This window comes from Oncorhynchus kisutch, linkage group LG2, assembly GCF_002021735.2.
Source record: "Oncorhynchus kisutch isolate 150728-3 linkage group LG2, Okis_V2, whole genome shotgun sequence".
Taxonomy (NCBI): Eukaryota; Metazoa; Chordata; class Actinopteri; order Salmoniformes; family Salmonidae; genus Oncorhynchus; species Oncorhynchus kisutch.
The window spans coordinates 79,425,080-79,440,903 of NC_034175.2; the positions used below are offsets into that span (position 1 = coordinate 79,425,080).

Sequence of the window (15,824 nt, forward strand, 5' to 3'; positions counted from 1 at the left end):
ATAATCTCCACCCGGCACAGCCAGAAGAGGACTGGCCACCCCACATAGCCTGGTTCCTCTCTAGGTTTCTTCCTAGGTATTGGCCTTTCTAGGGAGTTTTTCCTAGCCACCGTGCTTCTACACCTGCATTGCTTGCTGTTTGGGGTTTTAGGCTGGGTTTCTGTACAGCACTTTGAGATATCAGCTGATGTACGAAGGGCTATATAAATAAATTTGATTTGATTTGATTTGATCAGTTTAAGCCAGAGATATCTGGGGGGATGCATCTCATCAGTTTAAGCCAGAGATATCTGGGGGGGTGTATCTCATCAGTTTAAGCCAGAGATATCTGGGGGGGGGTATCTCATCCCACTGCATCCATCTTGATGGAAGATGGAAAGATGAGACTCTCTCGTCGGTTGTTTTTCTCTAGGCCCACAGGCCTCACAAGTAAAGTACATATGGAGACTGTTTACTGCAAAATAGTAAATACATGTACAAATAAATGTTTCCTGATCTTTTCTTATATCGCTCAGATATTTCAGAACAAACTTACTTTAGATTTTTTCCTTTACATTTTTAGGTTATATTTCATTGGTGTTTCTGATCCACTGGTTGATCTTTTCTTGTGGCAGGTCACACATTTTTCTGATAGGACACTGGGCTATTTTGCTTAATAGATACAGGAGTTTTTCCAACTTTGATTTGTGTTTCATTTCTTTGTGGATCTGTGTAATTTAAGGGAAATATGTGTCTCTAATACGGTCGTACATTTTGCAGGAAGGTTAGAAAGTGCAGCTCAGTTTCCACCTCATTTTGTGGACAGTGGCAACATATCCTGCCCTCTGTTGAGAGCCAGGTTTGCCTCTTTCAATAGCAAGGCTATGCTCACTGAGTTTGTACATAGTTACGTTTTTTGTGAGTTTGGGTCAGTCACGGTGGTCATGTTTTCTGCCACTGTGTACTCTCTGTTTAGGGCCAGTCACAGTGCTCAGGTATTCTGCCACTGTGTACTCTCTGTTTAGGGTCAGTCACAGTGGTCAGGTATTCTGCCACTGTGTACTCTCTGTTTAGGGCCAGTCACAGTGCTCAGGTATTCTGCCGCTGTGTACTCTCTGTTTAGGGCCAGTCACAGTGCTCAGGTATTCTGCCACTGTGTACTCTCTGTTTAGGGCCAGTCACAGTGCTCAGGTATTCTGCCACTGTGTACTCTCTGTTTAGGGCCAGTCACAGTGGTCATGTTTTCTGCCACTATGTACTCTCTGTTTAGGGCCAGTCACAGTGCTCAGGTATTCTGCCACTGTGTACTCTCTGTTTAGGGCCAGTCACAGTGCTCAGGTATTCTGCCACTGTGTACTCTCTGTTTAGGGCCAGTCACAGTGCTCAGGTATTCTGCCACTGTGTACTCTCTGTTTAGGGCCAGTCACAGTGGTCATGTTTTCTGCCACTGTGTACTCTCTGTTTAGGGTCAGTCACAGTGGTCAGGTATTCTGCCACTGTGTACTCTCTGTTTAGGGTCAAATAGCATTCTAGTTTGATCTGTTTTTGCTTGATTCTTTCCAATGTGTCAAATAATGATATTTTTTTTTCTCATGACTTGGTTGGGTCTAATTGTGTTGCTGTCCTGGGGAGTTTCTTTGTGATGGAAGGGTTGGGCATCGCTTTCCTTTAGGTGGTTGTGGAATTTAACAGCTCTTTTCTGGACTTATATAATTCTGCTCTACGTGCATTATTTGGGGGTTTTGCTTTGTACTCTGGGGATACTTGGGGGTTTGTTGCTATTTGTGAATTATTGGTTGGTGAGTGGATCCCAGACCTCATAGCCATAGAGAGTAATGTAACTTCAATGTACAACACTCCTACCTGCTCTTAAACGCTAGTTAAACCAAATGCATGCTTTTCAACCGTTCGCTGCCTGCACCCGCACGCCCGACTAGCATCACCACCCTGGATGGTTCCGACCTAGAATATGTGGACATCTATAAGTACCTAGGTGTCTGGCTAGACTGCAAACTCTCCTTCCAGACTCATATCTAACATCTCCAATCTAAAATCAAATCTAGAGTCGGCCTTCTATTCAGCAACAAAGCCTCCTTCACTCACGCCGCCAAACTTACCCTCGTAAAACTGACCATCCTACTGATCCTCGACTTCGGCGATGTCATTTAGAAAATAGCTTCCAATACTCTACTCAGCAAACTGGATGCAGTTTATCACAGTGCCATCCGTTTTGTCACCAAAGCACCTTACACCACCCACCACTGCGACCTGTATGCTCTAGTCGGCTGGCCCTCGCTACATGTTCGTCGCCAGACCCACTGGTTCCAGGTCATCTACAAGTCTATGCTAGGTAAAGCTCCACCTTATCTCAGTTCACTGGTCACGATGGCAACACCCACCCGTAGCACGCGCTCCAGCAGGTGTATCTCACTGATCATCCCTAAAGCCAACACCTCATTTGGCCGCCTTTCCTTCCAGTTCTCTGCTGCCTGTGACTGGAACGAATGTCAAAAATCTCTGAAGTTGGAGAATTTTATCTCCCTCACCAACTTCAAACATCAGCTATCTGAGCAGCTAACCGATCGCTGCAGCTGTACATAGTCTATTGGTAAATAGCCCACCCTTTTCACCTACCTCATCCCCATACTGTTTTTATTTTATTTACTTTTCTGCTCTTTTGCACACCAATATCTCTACCTGTACATGTCCATCTGATCATTTATCACTCCAGTGTTATTAATCTGCAAAATTGTAATTATTCACTCCTATGGCCTATTTATTGCCTACCTCCTCATGCCTTTTGCACACACTGTATATAGATTCTTTTTTTTCTACTATGTTATTAACTTGTTTATAGTTTACTCCATGTGTAACTCTGTGTTGCTGTCTGTTCACACTGCTATGCTTTATCTTGGCCAGGTCGCAGTTGCAAATGAGAACTTGTTCTCAACTAGCCTACCTGGTTAAATAAAGGTGAAAAAAAAATTTTTTAGTCCGATCCTAATTGGTATGTTGAATTTTATGTTCCTTTTGATGGCATAAAATGCCCTTCTTGCCTTGTCTCTCAGATCGTTCACAGCTTTGTGGAAGTTACCTGTGGCGCTGATGTTTAGGCCGAGATAGGTGTAATTCTGGGAGTCTCCCTGGTCTGGGAGGGTGTCTCGTTGGTCTGGGAGGGTGTCTCCCTGTTCTGGGAGGGTGTCTCGCTGGTCTGGGAGGGTGTCTCTCTGGTCTGGGAGGGTGTCTCGCTGGTCTGGGAGGGTGTCTCCCTGTTCTGGGAGGGTGTCTCGCTGGTCTGGGAGGGTGTCTCCCTGTTCTGGGAGGGTGTCTCGTTGGTCTGGGAGGGTGTTTCGCTGGTCTGGGAGGGTGTCTCCCTGGTCTGGGAGGGTGCCTCCCTAGTCTGGGAGGGTGTCTATTGTTCCTATGTGAGGTGCTTGGGCTCTCTCTCACACACACACATTCTCTCACGATCTCTCTCCCTTTCTCTCAAACTCTCTGTCAAGTTCACACCGGAGAAAAAGAAGAAGGAAAGATCTACTAGAAAGTAGGCCACACAACGCCCCTGGGCTTCCATCCTAATCTATGTTTCAATTCATCCTTCTTCCTCTCCTCCTTCTCTTCTCTCTCATCCTTCTATTCCTCCTCTCCTCCCTCTCTCCACCTTCTCTCCTCCCTCTCTTCCTTCTCTCCCTCTTCTCCCTCTCCCCCTTCTCTCCTCCCTCTTATTCCTCTCCTCCTTCTCTTCTCCCTCTCTTCCTTCTCTCCCTCGTCTCCCTCTCCCCCTTCTCTCCTCCCTCTTATTCCTCTCCTCCTTCTCTCCTCCCTCTCTTCCTTCTCTCCCTCTCCCCCTTCTCTCCTCCTCTTATTCCTCTCCTCCTTCTCTTCTCCCTCTCCTCCTTTCCTCCTTTTCTCCTCCTATTCCTCTTCTCCCTTTCTTCCTTCTCTCCTCCTTCTCTCCTCCTCCTCCTCTTCTCCATCTCCCCCTTCTCTCCTCCCTCTCTTCTCCCTCTCCTCCATCTCTCCTCCTTCTCTTCTCCTTCTCTTCTCTTCCCTCTCCTCATTCTCTTCTCCCTCTCATCTTTTTTTTGGGTAAACAGAGAGGAGACTGCTGTCAGAAGAAATTACTAGACAGACTCACTCCCTGCCAGATGCAGTACAGGAGGGTTAATTATTGACACGGACATCAGGCAACCCAGTCAGTCAGTCAGCCTGCCAAGAGAACCCCCTTGTCTCTGTCTCTGTCTCTGTCTCTGTCTCTGTCTCTGCTGGTTAATTTTCTCAACATTACATAATTCCAACAGTTCTGATTAAGCCTTCTATGTTCCTTCTATGTTCCCTCAGCCCCCCCCCCACCCCCATCTTCCTCTCTCCTCTCAGTCTGACCTTCTTCTCTCAGTCTCATCTCCCTCTCTCCTCTGAGTCTGACCCTCCTTCTCTCCTCTCAGTCTCATCTTCCTCTCTCCTCTCAGTCTCACCTTCCTCTCTCTTCTCAGTCTCATCTTCCTCTCTCCTCTCAGTCTCATCTCCCTCTCTCTTCTCAGTCTCATCTCCCTCTCTCCTCTCAGTCTCATCTCCCTCTCTCCTCTCAGTCTGACCCTCCTTCTCTCTTCTCAGTCTCACCTTCTTCTCTCCTCTGAGTCTGACCCTCCTTCTCTCTTCTCAGTCTCATCTCCCTCTCTCTTCTCAGTCTCATCTCCCTCTCTCAGCTCAGTCTCATCTCCCTCTCTATTCTCAGTCTCATCTCCCTCTCTCTTCTCAGTCTCATCTCCTTCTCTCCTCTCAGTCTCATCTCCCTCTCTCCTCTCAGTCTCATCTCCTTCTCTCCTCTCAGTCTCATCTCCCTCTCTCCTCTCAGTCTCATCTCCCTCTCTCTTCTCAGTCTCATCTCCCTCTCTCCTCTCAGTCTCATCTCCCTCTCTCCTCTCAGTCTCATCTCCCTCTCTCCTCTCAGTCTCATCTCCCTCTCTCTTCTCAGTCTCATCTCCGTCTCTCTTCTCAGTCTCATCTCCTTCTCTCCTCTCAGTCTCATCTCCCTCTCTCCTCTGAGTCTGACCCTCCTTCTCTCCTCTCAGTCTCATCTTCCTCTCTCCTCTCAGTCTCACCTTCCTCTCTCTTCTCAGTCTCATCTTCCTCTCTCCTCTCAGTCTCATCTCCCTCTCTCTTCTCAGTCTCATCTTCCTCTCTCCTCTCAGTCTCATCTCCCTCTCTCTTCTCAGTCTCATCTCCCTCTCTCCTCTCAGTCTCATCTCCCTCTCTCCTCTCAGTCTGACCCTCCTTCTCTCTTCTCAGTCTCACCTTCTTCTCTCCTCTGAGTCTGACCCTCCTTCTCTCTTCTCAGTCTCATCTCCCTCTCTCTTCTCAGTCTCATCTCCCTCTCTCAGCTCAGTCTCATCTCCCTCTCTATTCTCAGTCTCATCTCCCTCTCTCTTCTCAGTCTCATCTCCTTCTCTCCTCTCAGTCTCATCTCCCTCTCTCCTCTCAGTCTCATCTCCTTCTCTCCTCTCAGTCTCATCTCCCTCTCTCCTCTCAGTCTCATCTCCCTCTCTCTTCTCAGTCTCATCTCCCTCTCTCCTCTCAGTCTCATCTCCCTCTCTCCTCTCAGTCTCATCTCCCTCTCTCCTCTCAGTCTCATCTCCCTCTCTCTTCTCAGTCTCATCTCCCTCTCTCTTCTCAGTCTCATCTCCTCTCTCTCTCAGTCTCATCTCCTCTCTCCTCTCAGTCTCATCTCCCTCTCTCCTCTGAGTCTGACCCTCCTTCTCTCCTCTCAGTCTCATCTTCCTCTCTCCTCTCAGTCTCACCTTCCTCTCTCTTCTCAGTCTCATCTTCCTCTCTCCTCTCAGTCTCATCTCCCTCTCTCCTCTCAGTCTCATCTCCCTCTCTCCTCTCAGTCTCATCTCCCTCTCTCTTCTCAGTCTCATCTCCCTCTCTCTTCTCAGTCTCATCTCCCTCTCTCTTCTCAGTCTCATCTCCCTCTCTCTTCTCAGTCTCATCTCCCTCTCTCCTCTCAGTCTCATCTCCCTCTCTCTTCTCAGTCTGATCTTCCTCTCTCCTCTCAGTCTCATCTCCCTCTCTCCTCTCAGTCTCATCTCCCTCTCTCTTCTCAGTCTCATCTCCCTCTCTCCTCTCAGTCTCATCTCCCTCTCTCCTCTCAGTCTGACCCTCCTTCTCTCTTCTCAGTCTCACCTCCTTCTCTCCTCTGAGTCTGACCCTCCTTCTCTCGTCTCAGTCTCATCTCCCTCTCTCTTCTCAGTCTCATCTCCCTCTCTCTTCTCAGTCTCATCTCCCTCTCTCTTCTCAGTCTCATCTCCCTCTCTCCTCTCAGTCTCATCTCCCTCTCTCCTCTCAGTCTCATCTCCCTCTCTCTTCTCAGTCTCATCTCCTTCTCTCCTCTCAGTCTCATCTCCCTCTCTACTCTCAGTCTCATCTCCCTCTCTCTTCTCAGTCTCATCTCCCTCTCTCTTCTCAGTCTCATCTCCTTCTCTCCTCTCAGTCTCATCTCCCTCTCTCCTCTCAGTCTCATCTCCCTCTCTCCTCTCAGTCTGACCCTCCTTCTCTCTTCTCAGTCTCACCTCCTTCTCTCCTCTGAGTCTGACCCTCCTTCTCTCTTCTCAGTCTCATCTCCCTCTCTCCTCTCAGTCTCATCTCCCTCTCTCCTCTCAGTCTCATCTCCCTCTCTCTTCTCAGTCTGATCTTCCTCTCTCCTCTCAGTCTCATCTCCCTCTCTCCTCTCAGTCTCATCTCCCTCTCTCTTCTCAGTCTCATCTCCCTCTCTCTTCTCAGTCTCATCTCCCTCTCTCCTCTCAGTCTCGTCTCCTTCTCTCCTCTCAGTCTCATCTCCCTCTCTCTTCTCAGTCTGATCTTCCTCTCTCCTCTCAGTCTCATCTCCCTCTCTCCTCTCAGTCTCATCTCCCTCTATCCTCTCAGTCTCATCTCCCTCTCTCCTCTCAGTCTCATCTCCCTCTCTTAACGAGTCTGGGAGCCATTAGTCACCCTTATAATACTCACTAAAACACGGCTAACACACTGAGGAAGAATGGCTGTCTGTCCTCTCCTTACCTGATTCCCACTGGGGCCAGTAATTGTTGACGAGTGTCATTCATTGCATGCATATCATCATCTGTCCATTTGATTTCTTTATTTGTTTATTTATTTGATTAATAAAAATGGATTCCTCTCTTCCAGAGCCCTTCGCTGCATTCCCTCCTGACATGACTGGTGAGTTGTCCTCGTCTTTGACTACTTCCTGTTTCCTGTGCGAACATTTGTCTACTTCCCGTCTGAATGTTTGTTGCTTTCTGCTTATTTCTCCGTCCAGCTTGCAGTGCACTCTGGTCCATGGACACACATTTAACTGATTCTATTACCTGATTTAATTTTACCTGGTTCTATTTGGTGTCGAACTACACTGAGTGTACAAAACATTAGGAGCACCTTCCAAATATTGCATTGCACCTGCTTTCAACATCAGAACAGCCTCAATCCTTTGGGGCATTTGACTCTACAAGGTGTAGAAAGCGTTCCATAGGGATGCTGGTCCATGTTGACTCCACAAGGTGTAGAAAGCGTTCCATAGGGATGCTGGTCCATGTTGACTCCACAAGGTGTAGAAAGCGTTCCATAGGGATGCTGGTCCATGTTGACTCCACAAGGTGTAGAAAGCGTTCCATAGGGATGCTGGTCCATGTTGACTCCACAAGGTGTAGAAAGCGTTCCACAGGGATGCTGGTCCATGTTGACTCCACAAGGTGTAGAAAGCGTTCCATAGGGATGCTGGTCCATGTTGACTCCACAAGGTGTAGAAAGCGTTCCATAGGGATGCTGGTCCATGTTGACTCCACAAGGTGTAGAAAGCGTTCCACAGGGATGCTGGTCCATGTTGACTCCACAAGGTGTAGAAAGCGTTCCATAGGGATGCTGGTCCATGTTGACTCCACAAGGTGTAGAAAGCGTTCCATAGGGATGCTGGTCCATGTTGACTCCACAAGGTGTAGAAAGCGTTCCATAGGGATGCTGGTCCATGTTGACTCCACAAGGTGTAGAAAGCGTTCCATAGGGATGCTGGTCCATGTTGACTCCACAAGGTGTAGAAAGCGTTCCATAGGGATGCTGGTCCATGTTGACTCCACAAGGTGTAGAAAGCGTTCCATAGGGATGCTGGTCCATGTTGACTCCACAAGGTGTAGAAAGCGTTCCACAGGGATGCTGGTCCATGTTGACTCCACAAGGTGTAGAAAGCGTTCCATAGGGATGCTGGTCCATGTTGACTCCACAAGGTGTAGAAAGCGTTCCACAGGGATGCTGGTCCATGTTGACTCCACAAGGTGTAGAAAGCGTTCCACAGGGATGCTGGTCCATGTTGACTCCACAAGGTGTAGAAAGCGTTCCATAGGGATGCTGGTCCATGTTGACTCCACAAGGTGTAGAAAGCGTTCCACAGGGATGCTGGTCCATGTTGACTCCACAAGGTGTAGAAAGCGTTCCACAGGGATGCTGGTCCATGTTGACTCCACAAGGTGTAGAAAGCGTTCCACAGGGATGCTGGGTCATGTTGACTCCAGGGATACTTGGCCATGTTGACTCCAGGGATGCTGGCCCATGTTGACTCCAGGGATGCTGGCCCATGTTGACCACAGGGATGCTGGTCCATGTTGACTCCAATGCATCCCACAGTTGTCAAGTTGGCTGGATGTCCATGACATCCCACAGTTGTCAAGTTGGCTGGATGTCCATGACTCAAACCGGTGCACCTGGTACCTACCACCATACCCCTGTTCAAAGACACCTACTACCATACCCTGTTCAAAGGCACCTACTACCATACCCTGTTCAAAGACACCTACTACCATACCCTGTTCAAAGGCACCCACTACCATACCCTGTTCAAAGACACCTACTACCATACCCTGTTCAACTGGCACCTACTACCATACCCTGTTCAAAGGCACCTACTACCCTGTTCAAAGGCACCTACTACCATACCCTGTTCAAAAGCACCTACTACCCTGTTCAAAGACACCTACTACCATACCCTGTTCAAAGACACCTACTACCATACCCTGTTCAAAGGCCCCTACTACCATACCCTGTTCAAAGGCACCTACTACCATACCCTGTTCAAAGGCACCTACTACCATACCCTGTTCAAAGGCACCTACTACCATACCCTGTTCACAGGCACCTACTACCATACCCTGTTCAAAGGCCCCTACTACCATACCCTGTTCAAAGGCACCTACTACCATACCCTGTTCAAAGGCCCCTACTACCATACCCTGTTCAAAGACACCTACTACCATACCCTGTTCAAAGGCACCTACTACCATACCCTGTTCAAAGACACCTACTACCATACCCTGTTCAAAGGCACCTACTACCATACCCTGTTCAAAGACACCTACTACCATACCCTGTTCAAAGACACCTACTACCATACCCTGTTCAAAGGCACCTACTACCATACCCTGTTCAAAGGCACCTACTCAAATCAAATCAAATCAAATTTATTTATATAGCCCTTCGTACATCAGCTGATATCTCAAAGTGCTGTACAGAAACCCAGCCTAAAACCCCAAACAGCAAGCAATGCAGGTGTAGAAGCACAGGGATGCTACCCTGTTCAAAGGCACCTACTACCATACCCTGTTCAAAGGCACCTACTACCATGTTCAAAGGCATCCACTACCCTGTTCAAAGGCACCTACCACCATACCCTGTTCAAAGGCACCTACTACCATACCCTGTTCAAAGGCACCTACTACCCTGTTCAAAGGCACCTACTACCATACCCTGTTCAAAGGCCCCTACTACCATACCCTGTTCAAAGGTACCTACTACCGTACCCTGTTCAAAGGCACCTACTACCATACCCGGTTCAAAGGCACTTCAATATTTTGTCTTGCCCATTCACCCTCTTCAAGAGAGTCTCCCTCCTCCCTCCTCTCTTCTATTCTACACGGAGTCTCCCTCCTCCCTCCTCTCTTCTATTCTACACAGAGTCTCCCTCCTCTCTTCAAGAGAGTCTCCCTCCTCCCTCCTCTCTTCAAGAGGCTTATTCTACAGGAATGAAATGTGGAGTCAGTTATAAGAGTTAATCCTCCTAAATGGCACCATATTCCCCATCGGGCTCCGGTCTAAAGTAGTGCCACTATGTAGGGAATAGGGCTCCGGTCTAAAGTAGTGCCACTATGTAGGGAATAGGGCTCCGGTCTAAAGTAGTGCCACTATATAGGGAATAGGGCTCTGGTCTATAGTAGTGCACTATATAGGGAATAGGGCTCCGGTCTAAAGTAGTGCCACTATATAGGGAATAGGGCTCCGGTCTAAAGTAGTGCCACTATGTAGGGAATAGGGCTCTGGTCTATAGTAGTGCACTATGTAGGGAATAGGGCTCTGGTCTATAGTAGTGCCACTATGTAGGGAATAGGGCTCTGGTCTATAGTAGTGCACTATGTAGGGAATAGGGCTCCGGTCTAAAGTAGTGCCACTATATAGGGAATAGGGCTCTGGTCTATAGTAGTGCACTATGTAGGGAATAGGGCTCCGGTCTAAAGTAGTGCCACTATGTAGGGAATAGGGCTCTGGTCTATAGTAGTGCACTATATAGGGAATAGGGCTCTGGTCTATAGTAGTGCCACTATATAGGGAATAGGGCTCTGGTCTAAAGTAGTGCACTATATAGGGAATAGGGCTCTGGTCTATAGTAGTGCCACTATATAGGGAATAGGGCTCTGGTCTATAGTAGTGCCACTATATAGGGAATAGGGCTCTGGTCTAAAGTAGTGCACTATATAGGGAATAGGGCTCTGGTCTATAGTAGTGCCACTATATAGGGAATAGGGCTCTGGTCTAAAGTAGTGCACTATATAGGGAATAGGGCTCTGGTCTATAGTAGTGCCACTATATAGGGAATAGGGCTCTGGTCTATAGTAGTACCACTATATAGGGAATAGGGCTCTGGTCTATAATAGTGCACTATATAGGGAATAGGGCTCTGGTCTATAGTAGTGCACTATATAGGGAATAGGGTTCTGGTCTAAAGTAGTGCCACTATATAGGGAATAGGGCTCTGGTCTATAGTAGTACCACTATATAGGGAATAGGGCTCTGGTCTATAGTAGTGTACTATATAGGGAATAGGGCTCTGGTCTATAGTAGTGCACTATATAGGGAATAGGGCCCTGGTCTATAGTAGTGCACTATATAGGGAATAGGGTTCTGGTCTATTGTAGTGCACTATATAGGGAATAGGGCTCTGGTCCAAAGTAGTGCACTATATAGGGAATAGGGCTCTGGTCTTTAGTAGTGCACTGTATAGGGAATAGGGCTCTGGTCTATAGTAGTGTACTATATAGGGAATAGGGCTCTGGTTTAAAGTAGTGCACTATATAGGGAATAGGGTTCTGGTCTATAGTAGTGCACTATATAGGGAATAGGGCTCTGGTATACAGTAGTGCACTATATAGGGAATAGGAATCTGGTCTATAGTAGTGCACTATATAGGGAATTGGGCTCTGGTCTAAAGTAGTGCCCTATATAGGGAATAGGGCTCTGGTCTAAAGTAGTGCACTATATAGGGAATATGGCTCTGGTCTAAAGTAGTGCACTATATAGGGAATGGGGCTCTGGTCTAAAGTAGTGCACTATATAGGGAATAGGGCTCTGGTCTAAAGTAGTGCACTATATAGGGAATAGGGCTCTGGTCTATAGTAGTGCACTATATAGGGAATAGGGCTCTGGTCTAGGAGCCTAGGAGGAGACCAGAACCAGAGCCGGTGTTGGAGGTGAGCGAAACAGAGACTGTGAAGGAGTTAATGGGGAAATTGGAGGAGAGAGAAATGAGGGAGTTGCTGTGTTGGTGCTTTCTGCATGGAATTCGCCCGACGGAACGTGTCGGGGATTTGATGGCACCTGGGTTAGCGCTCCATACTCGTCATGAGGTGTGTGTTAGTCGGCTGGTGAAGTTGGTGCCAGCCTCACGCACCAGGCCTCCTGTGCACATCCCTAGCCTTGCACGTCCTGTGCCAGCACTGCTCTCAAGATCTCCAGTACGCCTTCACGGTCTAGCCCATCCTGTGCCACCTCCACACTCCAGCCCTCCGGTAGCAGCTCCCCGCACCAGGCTTCCTGTGCGTGTCCTCGGTCCAGTAACACCAGTACCAGCACCACGCACCAGGCCTTCAGTGCCCCTCGCCTGTTCAGCGCAGCCAGCGCTTTTCTCCTCTCCTGCGCTGCTGGAGTCTCCCGCCTGTTTAGCGCAGCTAGAGCCTTTCTCCTCTCCTGCGCTGCCGGAGTCTCCCGCCTGTTCAGCGCAGCCAGCGCTTTTCTCCTCTCCTGCGCTGCTGGAGTCTCCCGCCTGTTTAGCGCAGCCAGAGCCTTTCTCCTCTAAAGCTGCCGGAGTCTCCCGCCTGTTTAGCGCAGACAGAGCTGCCAGCCTGCAGGGAGCAGCTGGGGCTGCCAGCCTATATGGAGCTGTCAGTCTGTAAGAAGCCACCAGAGCTGTCAGCCTGCATGGAGAAGCCAGAGCTGCCAGCCTGCATGGAGCAGCCTGAGCTGCCAGTCTGCATGGAGCAGCCTGAGCTGTCAGTCTGCATGGAGCAGCCAGAGATGTCAGTCTGCATGAAGCAGCCAGAGCTGTCAGTCTGCATGGAGCAGCCAGAGATGTCAGTCTGCATGGAGCAGCCAGAGATGTCAGTCTGCATGGAGCAGCCAGAGCTGTCAGTCTACATGAAGCAGCCAGTCTATATGGAGCAGCCAGAGCTGTCAGTCTGCATGAAGCAGCCAGAGATGTCAGTCTGCATAGAGCAGCCAGAGCTGCCAGTCTGCATGGAGCTGCCAGTCTGCATGGAGTTGCCAGTCTGCAAGGAGCTGCCAGTCTGCAAGGAGCTGTCAGTTTGCAAGGAGCCGCCAGTCTGCCCAGCGCCGCCAGTCTGCCCAGCGCCGCCGGTGCCGCCAGTCTGCCCAGCATCGCCAGTCTGCCCAGCGCCGCCAGTCTGCCCAGCGCCGCCAGTCTGCCCAGCGTCGCCAGTCTGCCCAGCGCCGCCAGTCTGCCCAGCGTCGCCAGTCTGCCCAGCGCCGCCAGTCTGCCCAGCGTCGCCAGTCTGTCAGGATCAGTTAGATCCACCAGTCAGCCAGGATCCACCAGTCTGCCAGGATCCACCAGTCTTCCAGGATCCGCCAGAAGTGCCAGTCAGCCAGGATCCGCCAGAAGTGCCAGTCGGCCAGGATCTGCCAGTCGGCCAGGATCTGCCAGTCGGCCAGGATCCGCCAGTCAGCCAGGATTCGCCAGTCAGCCAGGATTCGCCAGTCAGCCAGGATCCACCAGTCAGCCAGACTCTGCCAGATCTGCCAGTCAACCAGACTCTTCCAGATCTGCCAGTCAACCAGACTCTGCCAGATCTGCCAGTCAACCAGACTCTTCCAGATCTGCCAGTCAGCCAGGATCTTCCAGATCTGCCAGTCAGCCTGGATCTGCCAGTCAGCCAGGATCTGCCAGTCAGCCAGGATCTGTTGAAACCACCAGCCAGCCAGGATCTGGTAGATCTATCTACCTGCCTGAGTTTCTTCTCACTCCTGAGCTTTCTCTCACTCCTGAGCTTCTTCTCACTCCTGAGCTTCTTCTCACTCCTGAGCTTTCTCTTACTCCTGAGCTTTCTCTCACTCCCGAGCTTTCTCTCACTCCCGAGCTTCCCCTCAGTCCCGAGCTGCCTCAGTCCTGAGCTTCTTCTCACTCCTGAGCTTTCTCTTACTCCTGAGCTTTCTCTCACTCCCGAGCTTTCTCTCACTCCCGAGCTTCCCCTCAGTCCCGAGCTGCCTCAGTCCTGAGCTGTCCTTCAGTCCCAATCTGCTCCTCAGTCCAGTGGGGTTCTGGGTGAGGACTACTAGGCCATGGTCGGCGGCGAGGGTGGTCTATCCAGGGACGCGAGGAGAGGGGACTAAGACATTAACTGAGTGGGTTCCACATCCCGCGCCGGAGCCGCCACCATGGACAGACGCCCACCCGGACCCTCCCTATTGTTTTGAGGTGCGTTCGGGAGTCCGCACCTTAGGGGGGGGGGGGGTTCTGTCACGCCCTGGTCTAAGTATTTTGTGTTTTTCTTCATGTATTGGGTCAGGCCAGGGTGTGGCATGGAGTTTTTGTATTGTGGTGTGTTTTGTCTTGGGGTTTTGGGTGTGTATGTTTTTGGGATTGTAGCTAGTGGGGTTATCTAGCAAGGTCTATGGCTGTCTGGAGTGGTTCTCAATTAGAGGCAGGTGCTTATCGTTGTCTCTGATTGGGAACCATATTTAGGCAGCCATATTCTTTGAGTTTGTCGTGGGTGATTGTCCTATTTGTCTTGATGTCCTTGTTTAGGTTAGTTGACACAAGTATAGGCTGTTTTCGGTTTTCGTTTCGTTTATTGTTTTTGTAGTGTTCGTGTTTAGTCGTGTTTTACGTTTGTTTAAATAAACATGGATCGCAATCGACATGCTGCAGTTTGGTCCGACTCTCCTTCACCACACTTAGAAAACCGTAACAAGGGTGCCATTTGGAACGCATCCTCTGTGTTATTCTGTGGAGGATGAGTGTGAGATGGGAGATTTGACTGGACTTGTGTGTTTGGCTGTCGGGGTCTTGGGGTGGTTTCCATGGAGATGTTTGACTTGAGTTAGAAAAGACTGGCAGACAATCATGAATGTAAGAAAACCTGAGAATCTGAATGTGACCACTCGCTAACTGTCCCTCTAGAGAGCTAACTGTCCCGCTAGAGAGCTAACTGTCCCGCTAGAGAGCTAACTGTCCCGCTAGAGAGCTTACTGTCCCGCTAGAGAGCTAACTGTCCCCCTGCTCTCTCCCAGAGCTAACTGTCCCACTGCTCTCTCCCAGAGCTAACTGTCCCCCTGCTCTCTCCCAGAGCTAACTGTCCCCCTGCTCTCTCCCAGAGCTAACTGTCCCCCTGCTCTCTCCCAGAGCTAACTGTCCCCCTGCTCTCTCCCAGAGCTAACTGTCCCCCTGCTCTCTCCCAGAGCTAACTGTCCCCCTGCTCTCTCCCAGAGCTAACTGTCCCCCTGCTCTCTCCCAGAGCTAACTGTCCCCCTGCTCTCTCCCAGAGCTAACTGTCCCCCTGCTCTCTCCCAGAGCTAACTGTCTCCCTGCTCTCTCCCAGAGCTAACTGTCCCCCTGCTCTCTCCCAGAGCTAACTGTCCCCCTGCTCTCTCCCAGAGCTAACTGTCTCCCTGCTCTCTCCCAGAGCTAACTGTCCCCCTGCTCTCTCCCAGAGCTAACTGTCCCCCTGCTCTCTCCCAGAGCTAACTGTCTCCCTGCTCTCTCCCAGAGCTAACTGTCTCCCTGCTCTCTCCCAGAGCTAACTGTCCCACTGCTCTCTCCCAGAGCTAACTGTCTCCCTGCTCTCTCCCAGAGCTAACTGTCTCCCTGCTCTCTCTTCTGTCTTTCATTCAAACAGAAGAGCTGAGAAGAGGTCAAAAATGGTCTTAGAAATATTGCTTTGGTCTATGATAATACCTGCAAAGCTCTGGTCTACGATAACACCTGCAACGCTCTGGTCTACTATGATAACACCTGCAAAACTCTGGTCTATGATAACACCTGTAAAGCTCTGGTCTATGATAACACCTGCAAAGCTCTGGTCTATGATAACACCTGTAAAGCTCTGGTCTACTATGATAACACCTGCAACGCTCTGGTCTACTATGATAACACCTGCAAAACTCTGGTCTACTATGATAACACCTGCAAAACTCTGGTCTACTATGATAACACCTGCAAAGCTCTGGTCTACTATGATAACACCTGCAAAGTTCTGGTCTACTACGATAACACCCGCAACACTCTGGTCTACGATAACACC

The 15,824-nt window shown here is 49.8% G+C and overlaps 1 protein-coding gene across 1 annotated transcript in view; it reads left to right on the plus strand.

Moving 5' to 3' along the window:
* The window catches only part of LOC109885032 (neuropilin-2), a 331,344-nt gene that overhangs the window by 270,215 nt on the left and 45,305 nt on the right, over window positions 1-15,824 (plus strand). Inside the window, 1 exon segment of the mRNA XM_031801847.1 lies at window positions 7,162-7,194. Within this exon segment, the coding sequence (XP_031657707.1) occupies window positions 7,162-7,194 (33 nt within the window).